General features: G+C 41.3%; 1 protein-coding gene and 1 long non-coding RNA gene across 2 annotated transcripts; both read left to right on the forward strand.

Moving 5' to 3' along the window:
• Positions 1–1,739: 1,739 nt before the first annotated feature.
• LOC110080076 (ankycorbin) lies at positions 1,740–12,116 on the forward strand. The gene is made up of 7 exons (XM_078384497.1): positions 1,740–1,821; positions 3,146–3,174; positions 4,730–4,819; positions 5,374–5,460; positions 6,103–6,163; positions 7,513–7,631; positions 8,359–12,116. The coding sequence occupies exons 1-7, from the start codon at positions 1,755–1,757 to the stop codon at positions 9,346–9,348; spliced, it is 1,443 nt and encodes a 480-aa protein (XP_078240623.1). The 5' UTR covers positions 1,740–1,754; the 3' UTR covers positions 9,349–12,116.
• Positions 12,117–13,082: 966 nt separating this feature from the next.
• LOC110080070 (uncharacterized) lies at positions 13,083–14,522 on the forward strand. Its single transcript, XR_002300726.3, has 4 exons — positions 13,083–13,226; positions 13,323–13,382; positions 13,676–13,742; positions 13,927–14,522. It is a non-coding gene; the product is annotated as an uncharacterized LOC110080070 (long non-coding RNA).
• The last annotated feature ends 2,041 nt before the right edge of the window (positions 14,523–16,563 follow it).

Below are 16,563 nucleotides of genomic sequence, written 5' to 3' on the forward strand. Positions count from 1 at the left end.
CATTGCCATGATGAGCCAAACTATGGTGTGTAGAATATGTACTGTATATGTGCAGGCTAATAGCAATCCTTGAGAGGAAAAGAAAGAGGGACAGGAAAGGCTTCCAAATGTCCGGGGGAGGGGTGGTAGTGAAGGCAAAAGAGTACAATTCCAGATGGACTCAAACTGTAAGGGACTCTGGAAATGGGTGTGAAATGCAGAAATTCTCATTGCAACTCTCCTTTCTTTGTCATGACCCCTCCTGTCTTGAATTATCATCTGCTGATTATTAAAGATACATGGCAAATTTGATAGGAAGGAGCCATGGGGGAAGATAGAGATGCTCACTTTTCTCATCGAGAAGACACGTGTTAAATAAGGAGGAACGTTTTTCATATCTAGTGCACATGCTTGACCCTTTTCCCCTGTGTTAATTCTGAACAGGCTTCTCTGAGTCCCTGTCTGCTTTGTCATTATCTTCACTATTTCGATATCTGTTCGTTTTCCAGTACTCCTCTATCTCCGATTTCTGTCTAAAACCACCGACATTAGCAGGTCAAGGCACTGCATGCAGGGATCAGTTTGTGGGGTTGCTCAAGAATTTTGTTTGGGCCACATTTGGGAACCAAACTCATCTAATTCTCCCTTTTAGGAATGTAGTTATTTGTCTGCTGTCACACCTCTCTAATTTTGTGGTGAAGGGTTTTGGCTTACAAGAATCTATATAAACGTGTGTGTTTTGCTGTAAACTCCATTCAAAATGTTGATGAATGTTTGTTTGGATTTTAAAAACAAAACATGACAATGTAGAAAAGAATTGGATGGAGTTTTGTATTTGTTCGTAAGTGGAACAGAAATGGTATCAGTCACCTAACTGATTGTTTTCTTCGGCTAAATCTTGGACCAGAAAGTGCCAAAATGTGCTTAAAATTGCACGATCGCAGCATTCAAGAAGAGTGTCTGTACTGTACAGACCTTACATCTGCTGTAGAACAAAGCAGTAACTTCTCTGCTTTGTTGTACTATATTTTCCTACCCTGTAGAAATCCTAATCTGAAATGTTAGCTCAGTATACAACAGGCATGTTAAACAGTTTGTCTCTGTTTCCTTAGCCGTGGTGACCAGATCCTTGAGATAGATTCAGTCAATTTACATCATGCAGCCCTGTGTGAAGCTTATGCCATTTTGAGTCAACGTGGTGCAGGCCCAATTAGTTTGATCATTAGTCGCCATCCAAATCCAAAGGTATGGAATAGTGTAGAATTTCTTGAATTAGTGATTTCTTAAATCTGTGGAATTCTGGGAGTTAACATCCAAAAGGGTAACTTTTCCATCCAAGCTCTGAACTTAGGCTGGTTACTTAAAGTGCCAGTTCAAAGTTCAAAATATTTTCTGCAAGCACGTTGTTGAATAACCCCATTCAAATCAGTGTGATTGATGCAGTTATTGATTTTGAGTAGAATTTCAATCTGTATCTTACATCCTGGTTACGAGTTCTTGCCTTTTCAGCTCACAACAGCCTGGGCCTTGCAAATCTGAACATGAATGTATTTGGATAAATGTAGAGTGTTGTACATGAAAAAAAATATAAAACATCCCGTGAAAATAAGCCCTAATGTATTTTTGGAGAAAAAAAATTATATAAGACCCTGTCTTAATTTCGGGAAAACCTGCTACATTAATCCATTAGTTCTGATCCTGGACATCTTTTATTCCTTACAGCCAAATAATATATTTTATTTTTTAAAATTTTAAATCAGATTTCTGAACAAGAGATGGATGAGGCCATAACACGCACCACTCAAAGAGAGAACAAGGATGCCTCTTCCTCTCACATCACAGGTAGTCATTTATTTGTTTCTAATGTTGGATAATGTTCTATCTAATGCTTTGTCAAGCAAAAAAAAAGTTAAATTCGATCCCCACAATGAATTAGGCTTGGTATTATTCAGTGGGGTAACGAGGACACGACCCTAACACCTTCCCTCCTCCTCCTCCTCACAATAAATCTATACCCAAGAAACAGAAATGGCAGCCTTTAGTCAATGTACAAGTCCATCAAAATTAATAATGCAAGATTATTTTAAGAACCATATACAGGAGTTCCAAATGAACATTATCAATCATCTTACGAATTAGATTAATGCCCAACATCTAGAAATTAAGGCGGTAACTTGAGGATTTAAAGAGGACGTGGAATGGAATATTCAGAAGGAAGACCATTGCACCAAAGCAGCGGGAGCAGAAGAAAAAGAGACTTTAAAATCAAGACTGAAGAAAGATAAAATAATGGGCTTTTATCAGAGGAAGGGCCAGGTGGATGAGCTGTGGATTTAAACGAATGAGAAGATTATTCAAAAAATGTATATTTGTTCGTTAGAAGAGAGTTCAGAGAAGGAAAGGGTGAAAGCAGTGATGATGGAAGTGGTACAAAATTTTGGCTATAATTTAGACGTATATGATTGTATTTGAATGTGGAATGATAATTATAGACTGATTAAATCAGTAAACTTGAGATAAAATGTTTTAAAGATGTTCTATAGATGGCACTTCAAAACTGGCAAAAAGGGTGTTAGAGATTAGAAATTCAAGTTAAAAATATTGTCAGCCACTTCAGACTCTCTTTTGTATAGATGGTGGATAAGTGACAGAGTAAAACGATTTTGGAGACAGATGAAAAAAGATATTATATAAGAAATCACACAAGTATATATAACCTTTAAACTAGAAATGCTCTTGATGAATGTAATATCAGAAAGTGTTGATTTAAAAGACATATACATATAGCAAACATATGTTGCAAATATTTAAAGTTATAAGGTTGACCCGGGCTCAAAATGGGATAGCTTGTTAGACGCATTATCTGAGAATCTGAGAAGATATGTTAAAGAAAACGGGGAAAAGGTTTTATGATTGAGCCCAGAAACAAACATGAGTAGAGAATATAACATAGGTTAAAGAGTTTAGTATTGTAACACAGTTATGGAGTCAAGATTATATATTAGATATTGTACTATGGTAAATACTTCTGGTGTGTATGTTTTGTATGTGCTGTTTGTTTGTCTGTCATAATACAAAATATATATTTAGAGTTAGAGTTAGGCATCCTTCAGTCTCAAAAGACCACGGTAAACATAAAATTCACAGTTCTCTTTCTCTCCACCAGATCCCAAGTCACCAACCAAGCCAAAGAAGGTAAAAAATAATTCTGTTTAATTATTTAATGATAATTAGCATTATGCTTTTTCGGGGGGAGGGGAGAAATGCTCAGGAATTAAAATAATCAGGATAGGAAAGAACCACTTATAGGTTGTCAAAATTCAGAGGTATTTGTGGGTTTATTAAGCTCTTGTATCATCTTCTAGTGCCTGTTAGATGGTGGTTGTTACCAGGAATGGATATAGGATTCCTCTTTATCCCCATGAGCCACATGTGGCCCATCTCTGATTTACAAGCATTCTGTTACTACATGTATCATTTGCTGTAAATCGGTGGACATAGGAACTGGGTACGAAGAAATAGTTAGTGTCCAAAGTTACTGCTGATATGTTGAAAGACCACAAATGGATAAGCTATGACAGGTCAGGTGGGAAGGAGAAAGTAACCTCAGACTGCGGAGAGGATATGAGGATTGGGAGGAAACAGAATTCTTAATATTGTTATGAAAATCCAGTGTCCCACCCAGAGAGCTTTGGTGTCCCACATGAGATATGTGCACCACTAGTGGCAAACCACTGGTCTGAATGTTTTGACTGCATTTCCTCTTGTAGGACTTTGATTAACCTTTAGCAGCGGTCTTGTGGATGGGGGTAGATGGGTGGTGTAAGCCAGAATATCTGGCAGGCCAAAACTTCTCCTTCCCCAAGCCGTTGTGAAAGGAAGTGCCACACTTTACTCATCCACTATAGTCCTATCCTGATTTGGCTGCCAACCAATATGCACAGGCACTGTTAAACTTTTATAAAAAGCAGGAATAACAAGATGTGTCAGTCATAAAACTCCCACATTATAGATCCTTCCTTCCCCTGTGTTGTTTGTTGAGCACCCCAGATTGAGCATTTGAACACATAACCGGCCATGTGACTAAGTAAATAAGCTGAATTCTGGGAAATGAAGAAACCACATGCATTTTGTTTTTGTCAATCTGCTTTGGGCCCCATGTCTAAAATGTAGTGCTCTAGTCCCCAAGCTGGGTGATTCCTGCATGTTGCCTATTGAGAAGACCAAAATCTTGATAAGAGCTGAAGAACTAAACCTTTCCAGTGACCGGACCTCTGGCTTTTAATTGATTAGTCTCTGATGGTAGAAATTCTGCTAAGGATCCAAGTTGATACATTGAAATTCTGAAGTTTGCCCCAGTTAAGATTTCCTGTGTAGTTGATGTTCCAAGGATTTCTTCTCTCTCTGCTCATAGCTTTTGACAGTAGGGGGTAGTCACTAGTGACAGGAAGATTAACCAGCTGCTTGAGGCTGCAAGGAGCAGGGTGATGGAGCCCACTTTAGTCAGAAAGTGTGTGCTTAGTTAAGTATTTGCACTAGATCTAATAATGTCCTGGAGCATGAATGCCAAAAGGAGGTCAGATGAGTTCCTAGTTACACATGTGTAACTGTCCTGCACAGCAATTCCAAAGATAAGGCATGGATGGTTTTGTCACTTTCTTGTACCTTAAAGATGTATCTATATAACTTTTAACACAAGCCTTACTAACAAACTAACAGACCTCCCTTTTCTGGCCTACAAACCTTCCAGCATGATCAAGTCTCTAGGTTAAGTTCAGAAAGAAGTGGAACTCCAAAAAAACACAAATCCCCACCATCACCTTCAGTCAGTCCTATCCAGGTAAAGAGCTGCATTTGACTTCAACACCTTTGCTGTGTGTAGAGAGGGAGGGGTGGCAGAAGAGAAATGCCCCATCAGGAATAGACGGGGTAATTTTGCTTCGCGTGAGTCCTTTTAAAAATATGTGCGTCTCATGTGTCGTGAGTGAATTCTCCTAAGGACATAAATAGAGTAGCCTGTTTTTTTGAAAACCTGGATTAGTCAACCCTTTACAGGAGGTCTCCTGGGAATAGGACAGGAGGATCCTAAGTTTAGACCAGCAGAGCTTATAAAGGTACGGCTTTCCTCTGAACGTTGACGGCCTTTGCCTTTCAACAATGGGCTTAAGATTCCCAGCCATATATAAACCGCTTTGCACATGGGAATGTGTAGCATCTTAACATGAAGGTTAATATTAAATGGGGCTGTTCCTTGGGTGACTGTTTGACTTGCATGCTTGCTGCCCGCTAAAGACAATTGCTGAGTAGTCTTTGCTTACATTGAACTAACGGAGAGTGATGACTTCTACTAGCAAGAAGCAGTTCGTGTCCCTGAAATACATCCCTCTTTTCCAGCTTAGCGACCTGTCCTCTCCACATTCAGCAACTTCCACCCCATTATCCGGGAAGGGCCAGCCTTTCTTTGCCGAACAGGGTTCCAAGGTACATTGTTCAGTCTAGCTTTTGATTGAAATGTGAACACTGCCTCTTGTAGTGGGTCATGTGATAAGGTGACTGAAAGTTTCTTCTACCAGTTGAGCATGCAGTAAGAGTGTGTGTGTGTGTGTGTGTGTGTGTGTGTGTGTGTGTGTGTGTGTGTGTGTCTGTTGGGGTGGGGTGGGGTGGGGTGGGGTGGGCAAGCAAGGTTGGGAGGATTTCTGAAATTTCAGCAATAAGGCGGGCAAAGTATAAGTGAAATTAAATGCCCCATAAGACGTTGCATGTTTGTATTTTAACCATTAGATGGTAGAGGTTGGGGTGAATTGAATTGAGACCATAATAAATCAGAGGAGGGGAGGCTTAGTGTTTCTCTGATAAGCTAATGGTACTGTTAAAAACACACACCAGTCCTAATTGTTTTCAAGAACAACCATGAAACTCAAAACAATGCATTTGATGTGATGCATTTAGATTCTTTATTTTCACTTTAAAAACCCCTCTGTTTTGATCAGTAGATTTTTAAAAGCAATGGAAATAAAAACTAAGCCATTACAGGTTGACTTTTCTTCTAACACATATTGATGGAAAGTTCTGTGAGATTTTCCATTTCTCTTTTAAACAAATGTTTGTGGATCTGTATTTCAGCAGGAAGAAATCAGTGCCATTCAATCTGAATGCAAGGATGGAATGAGTGATAGTACAACAGGTAAGGCGTAGGGAAGATGTTTAGAATGGCTTCTCAATGTTTCCCCTTCTCTTCCACAAACTGGCTAGTATCCTCTTGTGGAGCTCTACCAGCACAGCTGATCAGCTAATAAGATCAGCTGCAGCAGAGTGCTGCTAATTAAAGAATGTCTTTTTCAGTTTTGGGGTGCACACACTACTCATGTTCAATGAAACAAACTCCCGTTTATTCCCCCCCCATCAAATCAGATCAGTTCATCTCCTTTATTAAGATCAACAGATTAGATGAATCTGATCCCAGAATAAAAACAGGGGGTTGAACTGGATGACCTTATTTAGACCCCTTCCAACTCTTTGATTAGTTGCAGTCTGCTGCTATCAGTGCTGCTGTCATTCCTGCTGGGTCATTGGTGCTCCAAATGATGATCCTGGCCACTGGGTTCTAGAAGCTGAATTTCTAAGAGCATTTGGTCTTAGGAAGTGTTATCATAGTGGAATTGTCAGACTACTCATAATGGCAAATGGAAAGGGCACAGGGCTTTCGCCATAGCAGTTCTGATGCTTATAGTTACATTGATGTGGACCAGTAGAATTGGGGTTGCTAATATGCAACTTATGGGTGATGTGCCTCCCAATGACTTGGTTTCCAAGGGCCCTAATCCCCTACATCTCAAAGAAAAATAAAAATCAACTAAGAAATCAAAATCAGTTGGACACATAATAATGGAATCAAGCCAGATTTAGGCTATATATCAGGAAAACCTTCTTAACTGTTAGAACAGTACAACAATGGAACCAATTACCTCAGGAGGTGGTGAGCACTCCAGTGCTAGAGGCCTTCAAGAGAAAATTGGACAACCATCTGGATTTGGATTCCTGCACTGAGCAAGGGGTTGGACTGGATGACCTTATAGACCCCTTCCAACTCTGTGATTCTATGAAATGGAGTGTTCTGTTCCAGGAAGTCTCAATAGAGCTATGGCTTCTTTTCAAATCATATTTGAAAATAAATGCCTTTTTTAGATGAAACTTTCTTTTAACTCTATTGTATTCTTTTAAATTGAAATTCATTGCGTTATGGCAGAAAAACAGGTTTCTCCAGGTGGCGGTGGTGCAGAATTGTCCATTCTTCCCATGGACTGTCAGTGAGGACTTTTGAGTTTTTCAGGGAAGGTGAAATCATCTGTCAGTCTCGTATTTTTCTCTTTGTGAGATCATTGAATGAAATTCCTAGAATTACATTTGCTACAGTTAAATAGAATATCTTTCAGATTCATAGACATAGTAGTATAATATGCATGTCAGACGTACGTGGATTGTTTTGCCAGAAGTGACTGGTCCCTTTCTTTTCTTTCTCTTCTGTTGCTAAAGGTGCTGATAGTTTATTGGATGTAAGTTCAGAGACAGACCAGCAAGATCTCCTTGGATTGTTGCAAGCAAGAATTGCTTCTTTGACCTTGCATAATAAGAAACTTGGAGAAAAATTACAGGTATCTATATTAAAAAAATGATTTCAAGCGTCAGAATAGAGAAAGGTTGGCTTCTGTTTGACTTGATACCTGTTTGAAGTTAGAAGATGAATCTGTGGTGCTGGTCCAGAGAATCACTGTTCCCTTTTGATTATAGATGAAGCCAGGGTCAGACATTGGTGAAGGACAAGATGGCGTCCAACATTCTCTGTACAAAAATCACCTGGGCAGTTGAATCTTCTTTCAGTATTGGTGATAAGGCCGTCTCCTCCATCACACTGGAGGGCAGCAGGGTTAGCTTAGGAGGTTCAAGGCAGGATGTGTGACATATACTGTATGTCCTCCAAAAATTTTGCCCCTACATACCAATATCTGCCACCCGAGACCTCATTTCTCCTAAGTTGATTTCAGAAGTGATAAATAAATTGTGTTGGGACTGAATTTGGTTTGGTTGGTTTTTACAAAAACCTTTGCCATGTGACCTACCTGGTAGAACTTTTGGCTTGGTTGTTGACTAGCACCTCAATAACCTTGTTTAAAAATGGGTTCTTGGTCTTGACCTAGCAGGGCAGTTCTTAGTGTTCTGCTGCTGTGGAGTAAAGCTTTTTGACCACTGGATTCTTGGGGCATGGGAAAGAATCTAGCTTCTTCTGTTCATCACTTGCTTGAGGGAAGGGTGAGGAAATGTATTCCCCCCCCCCTCTGAATTGACATCTTTGTCTCATACTGCCATCTGTTGCATCTACAGGCAAGAGCACTCAAAACAGAAGACGGGGATCCTCCACTGGATTCCTTTCATTCCACTCAGAGGGAGTTTGACCGTTCCATGGACAGGTTAAGCGAAAGCTCCACTGCAACAGCTCAGGATATAAGTTTGTCTTCCTTGAGCTTGGCGCAAGCTCAAGAAGAGGCACTCCATAATGAGCTGAAAATTAAACAGCTGCAAGACAGCTTAAAGGAAGTGCAAAAGAGACTTGATAGTTCAGAAGCAAAGAGGCGGCAGTTAGAGACCCAGCTTCAGTCTGGAGCGGTGGAAACAGTTCACTTGTTAAACAGCTCCGAGATTTCAGAGAACGGTTCTGACCTCAATCAGAAATTGAAAGAAACCCAAAGCAAGTATGAAGAAGCCATGATGGAAGTCCTGCAGGTCCAGAAGCAAATGAAGCTGGGCCTGGTGGCTTCAGAAAGCAAAGAGGCAGACCTGCAGGAGCTTAGGGCGACTTGTGAGGAAGTAGAACTATTGAAGGAGGAGCTGAGGAAAGCGCAGGAAGAGAGCAGGAAGCTTAGAGTGAGAGTGGAGGAGCTAGAGGCAAAACTGGAAGAGAAAGAGAGGAATGCAGCTGGCACCATGTCAGCAGAAGAATGTGAGGAGATGAAAAACTCCTATCGCGTGGTGATTGAAAATATCAATCAAGAGAAGGCTTTGCTAATTGAGAAGTACAAAGAGGGACAGGAGGAGATCAGAAAGCTGCAAAATAAACTGAAGGGTCAGATGGAGTCAAAGCAGGGTGGTGAGGAAAGTGACGAAATGAGGGATGTGAAGAACAAGATGATAAGTGAACTGAACAAGCAGGTCAGTGAGCTGTCTCGGTTGTATAAAGAAGCTCAGGCAGAATTAATAAGTTATTGTACTGTGTATGATGCCTTATCTGTGTTTCCATTTGTGTTTTTATTATTATGTTATATTCTTTCATCTTGTTCTGTTAGCTGCCTGAGTAGTGGCCAGCTCTCTAAATAAATGTTTTCCCTGCTCATTTTTTTAAATTTTGTTTTATTGCATTTTGCCTCACTGATTGGGAGTGTCCCTCTTTGCTGAGTCAAAATAATTTTGATCAATTCATCTAAACATATTTTGGGGACACTGGGTTAGCAGAAGCTGATCTTAATCAGCTAATGGCTCAGCCTTAACCTCTATGTATTAAGGAAAGGCAGCGTATCAGCAAACTGAGCAATGAGAGTAGCAAATCACAATAGAGTCTGGAAACAGAGTAATCATTGATTTTTAAAAAGCTTTTCAAAAGACTAATTTAAAAGTTTAGCTTGCTAGGTGATCCTCATATGGAGCTAACATTCTTTCCCTTGTTTTACTATAGGGCCAGATGGATGAAGATGTTCAGAAAGTGCTGAAACAGATTTTAACCATGTGGAAAAGTCAGTCACAAAAAAACGAGTTAAAACGGTTTCGTTGATCCCTGATGGTGCGATGTGGGAGAGTTCGAGATGCGCCTTAAAATGAAATTTGATGAGCACCTCCCCACAGGGAATGGTCATGGACCGTTGCCACACTTCCAGTTTCATTTCTTATGTCTAATGAGCTAATGCATTGCCATGTCTTCCCTTACTCCAGTATTTCCCAGAGTGCTTTTTAGATACAAATGTACAATTTTGCCAGAAACTGCTATTACTTCAAATCAGGGGTGGTCGGGGTGTGACCAACAGTATTAGAATATGCCTCAATGCTTCTTTTTGTTACACTGAATCAGTGCAAACCATGGAAGTTCTAGTTTCTAGTGCTGCATTTTGCAAATGAATAGCTACACAACTGAGAGTTAAGGATGTTCCTGTGTGCAGTTGTCAAAGAGAAAGAAGCAAACTTTGTATGTTTTAAGACACCCTGGCATCCGTTATCAAGGTAGGCACATCTGTTGACTCTAAAACCTTTAGGCCTTGTTGCCTGAAAGAAGATTTAAAAATCAACTTTGTTAAACCAGCCTACTAGTTACCTAAAGCCAGCTCTTGCTCTCTCCTGGGCTCAATCTCCCCTTTCATTCTGGAATTTACCATCGTCTCATTTGGACTACGCTACGCAAAGCCCAGATCAGTGACATATATGAACCGAATCACAGAAAGCAGAGCCATAGTACTGAAGCAGGTGAATGGATTTTTGCTACAACCTCAGTCTCTTTACCAAGCAGTAGGTCAAGTTATCTATGCAAATCCTTGCAGGGCTGTGGGGGGTGGAGCTCAGGGGGGGTGACCTAGTGTTCTGAGGGAATAAGGGATCCGAACAAACTCATGATGTTTACAGTGAGCGCTGTTTGTCTCACAGTTCTGAACCTCACTTTTTAAAAAGATCTTCTCTACAATATATTTTTACTGGCCCTCAAATTTAGAAACGTTTTTTGTAACTAAAGCCATTTGCTGCGTATCACTCTTTGGTTGTGTTGATTTGCGTTTGGCTTCGGTGACAAACTTTTTAGGCAGTTGCCTTTTTTTTCTTTCCGCTGAACTCTCTTCTGAAATGTAGTGGAGGTCTCCCTAGACAAGGCTATCCTCAAAGTGAATTCTCATGCATCCTAGTAGAAAAGAAGATGGTCAAGTATTTCCCCCTTAAAAAAAAAGAAGTAATCTTTTTTTGCCAAACGTTATAATACCTGAACCACAGATTAGCCTTGTGTTATGTTCTAAGGGCTGTTTCCTACGTTAAATTTATGTGATATAGAGGAATGATCCTACGAATTGTTTTTGTGCCTAAAAGTCCTTTTAGCAGTTATTGTAATTGCATTTTTGTTATCTATGGAGATACAGACAAAGAGCCTGGAGAGTACTCAACCAATACTAGAGTGTCTTTTCCTCAGATGGGGAAAACAGGAGTAAGTGATATCCTACTTTACCACTTGTTTTTAAATAGCAAATTAACACCCTGCAGTACTTTCGAAACCATGTTCAAAATCAGGGAAACTGCTGTGGCATTTCTTAAAAGTGCTGTGAGAATTGTAGATTGTGGAGGGTGCTATAAATTCTTTTATCTGAGGTAAAACCAGGAAAACTTGCAGCGTAAACAAAGCACTTGCAGAAACATGCCTGTAGTTTAGAAATCTAGTGGGGAAAATGCCATCTCTGAGAATCAGAGAGTCTTGATTAAAGACTTTAAAAATAAAATTTTGGGCTATGGGTGTGCTACACCAGCAGTCTGTGCACTGAAAAATCCCAGAAGCCTAAAAATGTGCACTCTACCTAAAGGGAATAGCATTATGGGATGGTTTTACTACTGGAGGAACTACATTTGCAGCAGAATTTCCCAGGATTCTATACAATAAAAGTTAGTAAAAACCAAGTAATTGTTCTGTGCCTGAGAGCTACCAAATTCACCATAAACTAAATAGCAGCCAGCTTTTTTTTTTATAGTGGCTGATATTAAATGGAATTAGGGACATAACATCTCTTGGGCTTTGTTATTGTATGTTTTTCTCTTTCTTTGGTTTAACGAGATATCAATCCATTTTGAACAATAGTTCATAATTTACACCTTTTTTAATGCTCCAAAGAAATGTGAAAAGTTTAAAAAAAACCCTAAAACATGCCAATTAAATTCTGCCAAGTATAAACTTGAGGAACCATTTTGTAAGTTGCCTGATAAATTTAGCTTTTTATTTTGTTATGTATTTATTACAATTATCATTGTGAAACATTGGAAATTGTATACAATAGCATAGTGATTGTTCCTTTGTTTGTAATGTTACAAACGTTTCCTCATACAGCAAATAAACTTTTTTTTAAAAAGTATATCTTCCATTCTCTTTGTTTCATATAGATCCCTTGGGTTCTGTTGGGTGGGAGGGAGAGAAGCCGGAATCTCTGCTGCAGAGTGATGTGAGACAACTGCAGTGTTTGAAGATAATTTTCAAGAAGGCCCTGACTAAGGTTCCAAATGTTATCATAGCTCTCTGCCTTTATCAAACTCTTTGAGTTCTGAATTGTGAAGGAGAAAGAGCATTGTCTAAATTTTAGGTTAGGCATCCTTCAGTCTCGAAAGACTATAGTAACGTGCTCTGTATGGAGGACCCGGAACAGCGTCCAGTGTGGCCGAGGAGGCCAACCCAAGAGCAACAATCCCTTCCACACCGAAGACAAATCCAATTTGTCGCCTGTTCAGCCCCTGACCCCTCTGTGACCCCCCCTGCCTCAGCCCACTGGACAAGGGTCCCCTCTAAATGGGAGAGGCCGTGATGTACCACCTGCCTCCAGGCTGAACGCTCAGACGTTAAGGTTTCCCATCTGCTGAAAGGTTTTGATTCAAGTTTGATTAACTTTGAATTAAACTCATCACAGCCTGCTTGGTTTTCCCACCTTCTGACCATATATGGTCCCCCAAAGTGGCTCAGTCCTGATATTTCCCAGGAAAGCCAATGACATCATCCTGACTTCCCAATCTCACAATGGTCTACATCCACTTGGGTCATAGTGCAACCCATTACAAAAAAACTTGCCATCCATGGTGTTGGCTCAGTTGCCCTTGGGCTCTCCAGGGATTGCAGCCTCTCTGAGGTTTGCCCAATCCCATGTAGGTAATGTTCACTGAGTTCAATGAACCTTATAGCAAGGTTCATTGTCCTTGGGCGGGAATCCAACTTTCATCAGCCGAGAAGTCATGGTCCGAGACACAAAAGTGCAGTGACTTGATAGAAACGAAAACCAACTGATGAACAAGACTGGATTAACTCAACCTCTTCCCTTTGTGATCATGTCTCAGAACAGGCACCATCAATTGGAACAGGCACCATCAAAAGGATGCCCATGCTTTTTAGGTCCAAGCTCCAAGTCAGACAGAAGTGGAGGAACGAGGCCATGGCTCTGGGCTACAGCCACACTTAGCTTAGAGCCGGGCAGCTTCTTGTAAGGGAAATCTTTGGTCCCCTGGTTCCTTCTGAGGTAAAAGCATTGTCATCTGATGTCATATACCTGTTATTGCTTGTCTATTCATACATGCAGGTGTTTCTTCTGTGAAGAGGACATGGAGAAGACCCTGTCTGGAGAGAAAGCAAGAACTTGGTATGTGGTTGACAAATAGTGGTTGACCACTTCCCCTTTAAGTTGTACCATGATGTTGGGATTGTACATTGGAGATGTCTTGTTGGTCTACTATCTAGCCATTTGACAGAGCTATCTCCTAATTAATTCTGGGTTCATGTTTCTCTTAAGAAGAGGACATGTAGAAAACCTTATCTAGACAGGATCTATGCATCAAGTAGAGGTTACCATCTCCTGGTTGTTCCCTTTGTGTTATGCATGAAATTGGATGTGTTTTCTGTCTACAATCTAACCATGTATTCTGCTCTTTTAAGGTGTCATACTTCACTGGGAGGCCAAGCAAATGTCAAAGAGAACCTTTAAATCACATATTTTGGCAGGGTAGGTAACAATGTCAGTAACAATGCCTTCAATAAATGATCCATTATTTGCCATATAAATCCTTGCTGAAGTCAGAAAGCTGTGTTTCAAAACGGCTTGACACAGATTTCTCTCTGAAAGTATAGAATCTTCTACAGACTCATTCAAGAGATTCCATGGCTTATGTTGATCTCTTCCCTTGCAGATTGGTGTCCAAGACAAGAGAGACTGGTGGTGAGATAAATCACAGTGCACAACAACAGGCTTATATACTGCCCCATAGTACTTATTGCTTCACCATTGCTCTTTAATAAAGCTGTGGTGGTTTAAACAATTTCTCTTGTTTCTTTGTTGTTTTTCTGTGTTTGGGAGGCCAATTTCTTGATGGTCTGTGCTTAGATGTCCAGCCTGGGTTGTCATTTAAGACAGAGTTTGAAAATGTTCTCTGTTTTTGGACAAATCCCTAGTCAACATGGCTATTCAAGAATTCTGGCAGAATTCACAAGCTTATCTGTGGGTCCCTTGCAGGAGCAACTTCATGTTCCACTGAATTAAATGGAGAATGTGCAGTTGTGAAAAGGACTGAACGTTAAGACTGAACATTACGAAGTCTTCTGAAAAGCTGGTTCTCAAACAGAAGGTTGACTTCATCCCTTGTGAGGCTCAACTTTAAAGCCAAAAAACAATGACAGTGATCAACACAATCACTTCACAATAGATCTGTTCATGCTTGCTTGGATACATCACTCAACATGTCCTAGAACTGTTTCCCTTCCCAACAGGTTAAATAATGAAACGAATCACCCTTGCTACTTACTAAAATAACTTATTATCTTTTTCATTAAAATTATAATGAAATGATAATGTTGATAATATACAGTGGTGTCTTGACTTATGACCATCCCTACTTACAACCATTTCGAATTATGACCAGCTACGGTCGCAAAATTTTGCTTCGACTTGTGTACTAATTGTTGGTGGCAAAGAGCCTGCTTGTTTGTAGCTCTTTCGCCCCAATGGTTAGGAAAAGTGATGCAGCAGTGGGGGGAGGCGGGGCTGGGGGCATCCCTCAGCACTCCTCGCCGCCCTTCCTGGGCCGATGCAGCTTCCAGCTCCAAAACCGGCACCGGTGGCTGCTCGCCAGGGCAGCCACATTGGGCTTTGACGCTCCTCAACGCCCTCTGCGGGCTGATGCTGCCGATGCTGCCTGACGCCGCCTCCAGCTCTGGAACTGGCACCAGTGGCTGCTCGTCAGGGACCAGCAGCAGTGGTGGCAGCAGAGGGTGGCAAAGAGGTGGCTGTGGAGGGTGGTGAGGAGCACCAAGGCCTGACATGGCCATCCCGGCAAGCAGCTGCCGGTGCCACTGGCGGAGCTGCAGGTGGTGTCGGGCACCTGCAGCAGCGGAGGCCATTTGAGGAGGCTTGGGACTGCCTGGTAAGATAAGGTGCCAGTTTTTGGTTTTTAAAAACTGTTCTGGGTGGGTTTTGCAGGGTAGTTTTGTGCTTGGGGGGGGTTATGTTTCTGTGGTGTGTTGTTGTTTGGTGATTTTTTCCCCCAGCCCCAGTGTGTTCCTACGGGGCTTGCAGTGTTTTATTTTTATTTCGGGGGTGGGTGGGTGGCTGGAACGGATTAATCACGTTCCCAGGCATCGCTATGGGAATGCATGCTTCAACTTACGGCCATTTCGAGTGACATCCATCTTCTGGAACGGATTATGGTCGTAAGTCGAGGCACCACTGTAATATGAAAATAATTCTTATTAATTAAATAAATGATTGATTTTTCAATAACAATCCATCTGCTGCTTCTAGGTCTTAAAAAATCCACAAAACAAAGCAGCAATTATTATTGCATTGCACAATTTGCATTGTTTGTACAGAATATCAGGGCCTCTGCCTTTTCTAAAGCCTCCGTATAACAGGATGAGATGAGAGGCCGTGGCTCTGTGACATGGACAGAATAGAATTAAGGAGCCAAGTCTTGTCTGCTTACAGGAGACGTACACCGCCAAGACTGTACCTCCTGGGCCGCTGGAGGACCAATATGAAAACATGCATGATAAAAGCAATTTTGGAAAAAAAGGAATGTACAGTGTTGCCTCGCTTTACGATTGCCCCACATTACGACAAATCCACTTAACGACGATCTTTTGCGATCGCAAAACGATGGTCTGAATGGGGGAATTTTGCTTTGCGATGATCGGTTCCCTGCTTCAGGAACCGATTCTTCACAAAATGATGGGTTTTGAACAGCTGATCGGCGGTTTCAAAATGGCCACTGGGTGATTAAAATGGCTCCCCGCTGTGTTTAGAGACGGATTCCTCGCTTTACAGGCAGCAAAAATGGCCGCCGTATGGAGGATCTTCGCTGGACAGTGAGCTTTTACCCCATTGGAATGCATTGAACGGGTTTCAATGTGTTTCAATGGGTTGTTTCTCGCTTTACGATGTTTTCGCTTAACGGCGATTTTCCTGGAACGGATTATTGCCGTTAAGCGAGGCACCACTGTATCTCCTTCTCCTTTGCTCAATTTTCTTCACCATTTCTGAACAGGGTGACAGAGTTAGCCGAATTTTACCAGGATTTTTCCCAGGTGGTGATAACCGGTAGAGTTCCCAGTGAAGTGCAGACACAGTCAGCAAACACTCTTGTAGCAGAAATACTTGGTATATATGCAGAATATAGATTACTGCAATGCGCTTTACGTGGGGCTGCCTTTGAAGACGGTCCGGCGACTGCAGCTGGTCCAGAATCGAGCGGCGCGGCTGGTGAGTGGTGTGGCCGCCAGGGAACATATCAAGCCGATTCTGTATAAGTTACATTGGCTACCAGTTGCTGCCC

The sequence above is a fragment of the Pogona vitticeps genome, chromosome 2 (assembly GCF_051106095.1).
Source record: "Pogona vitticeps strain Pit_001003342236 chromosome 2, PviZW2.1, whole genome shotgun sequence".
In the NCBI taxonomy this organism is placed as follows: Eukaryota; Metazoa; Chordata; class Lepidosauria; order Squamata; family Agamidae; genus Pogona; species Pogona vitticeps.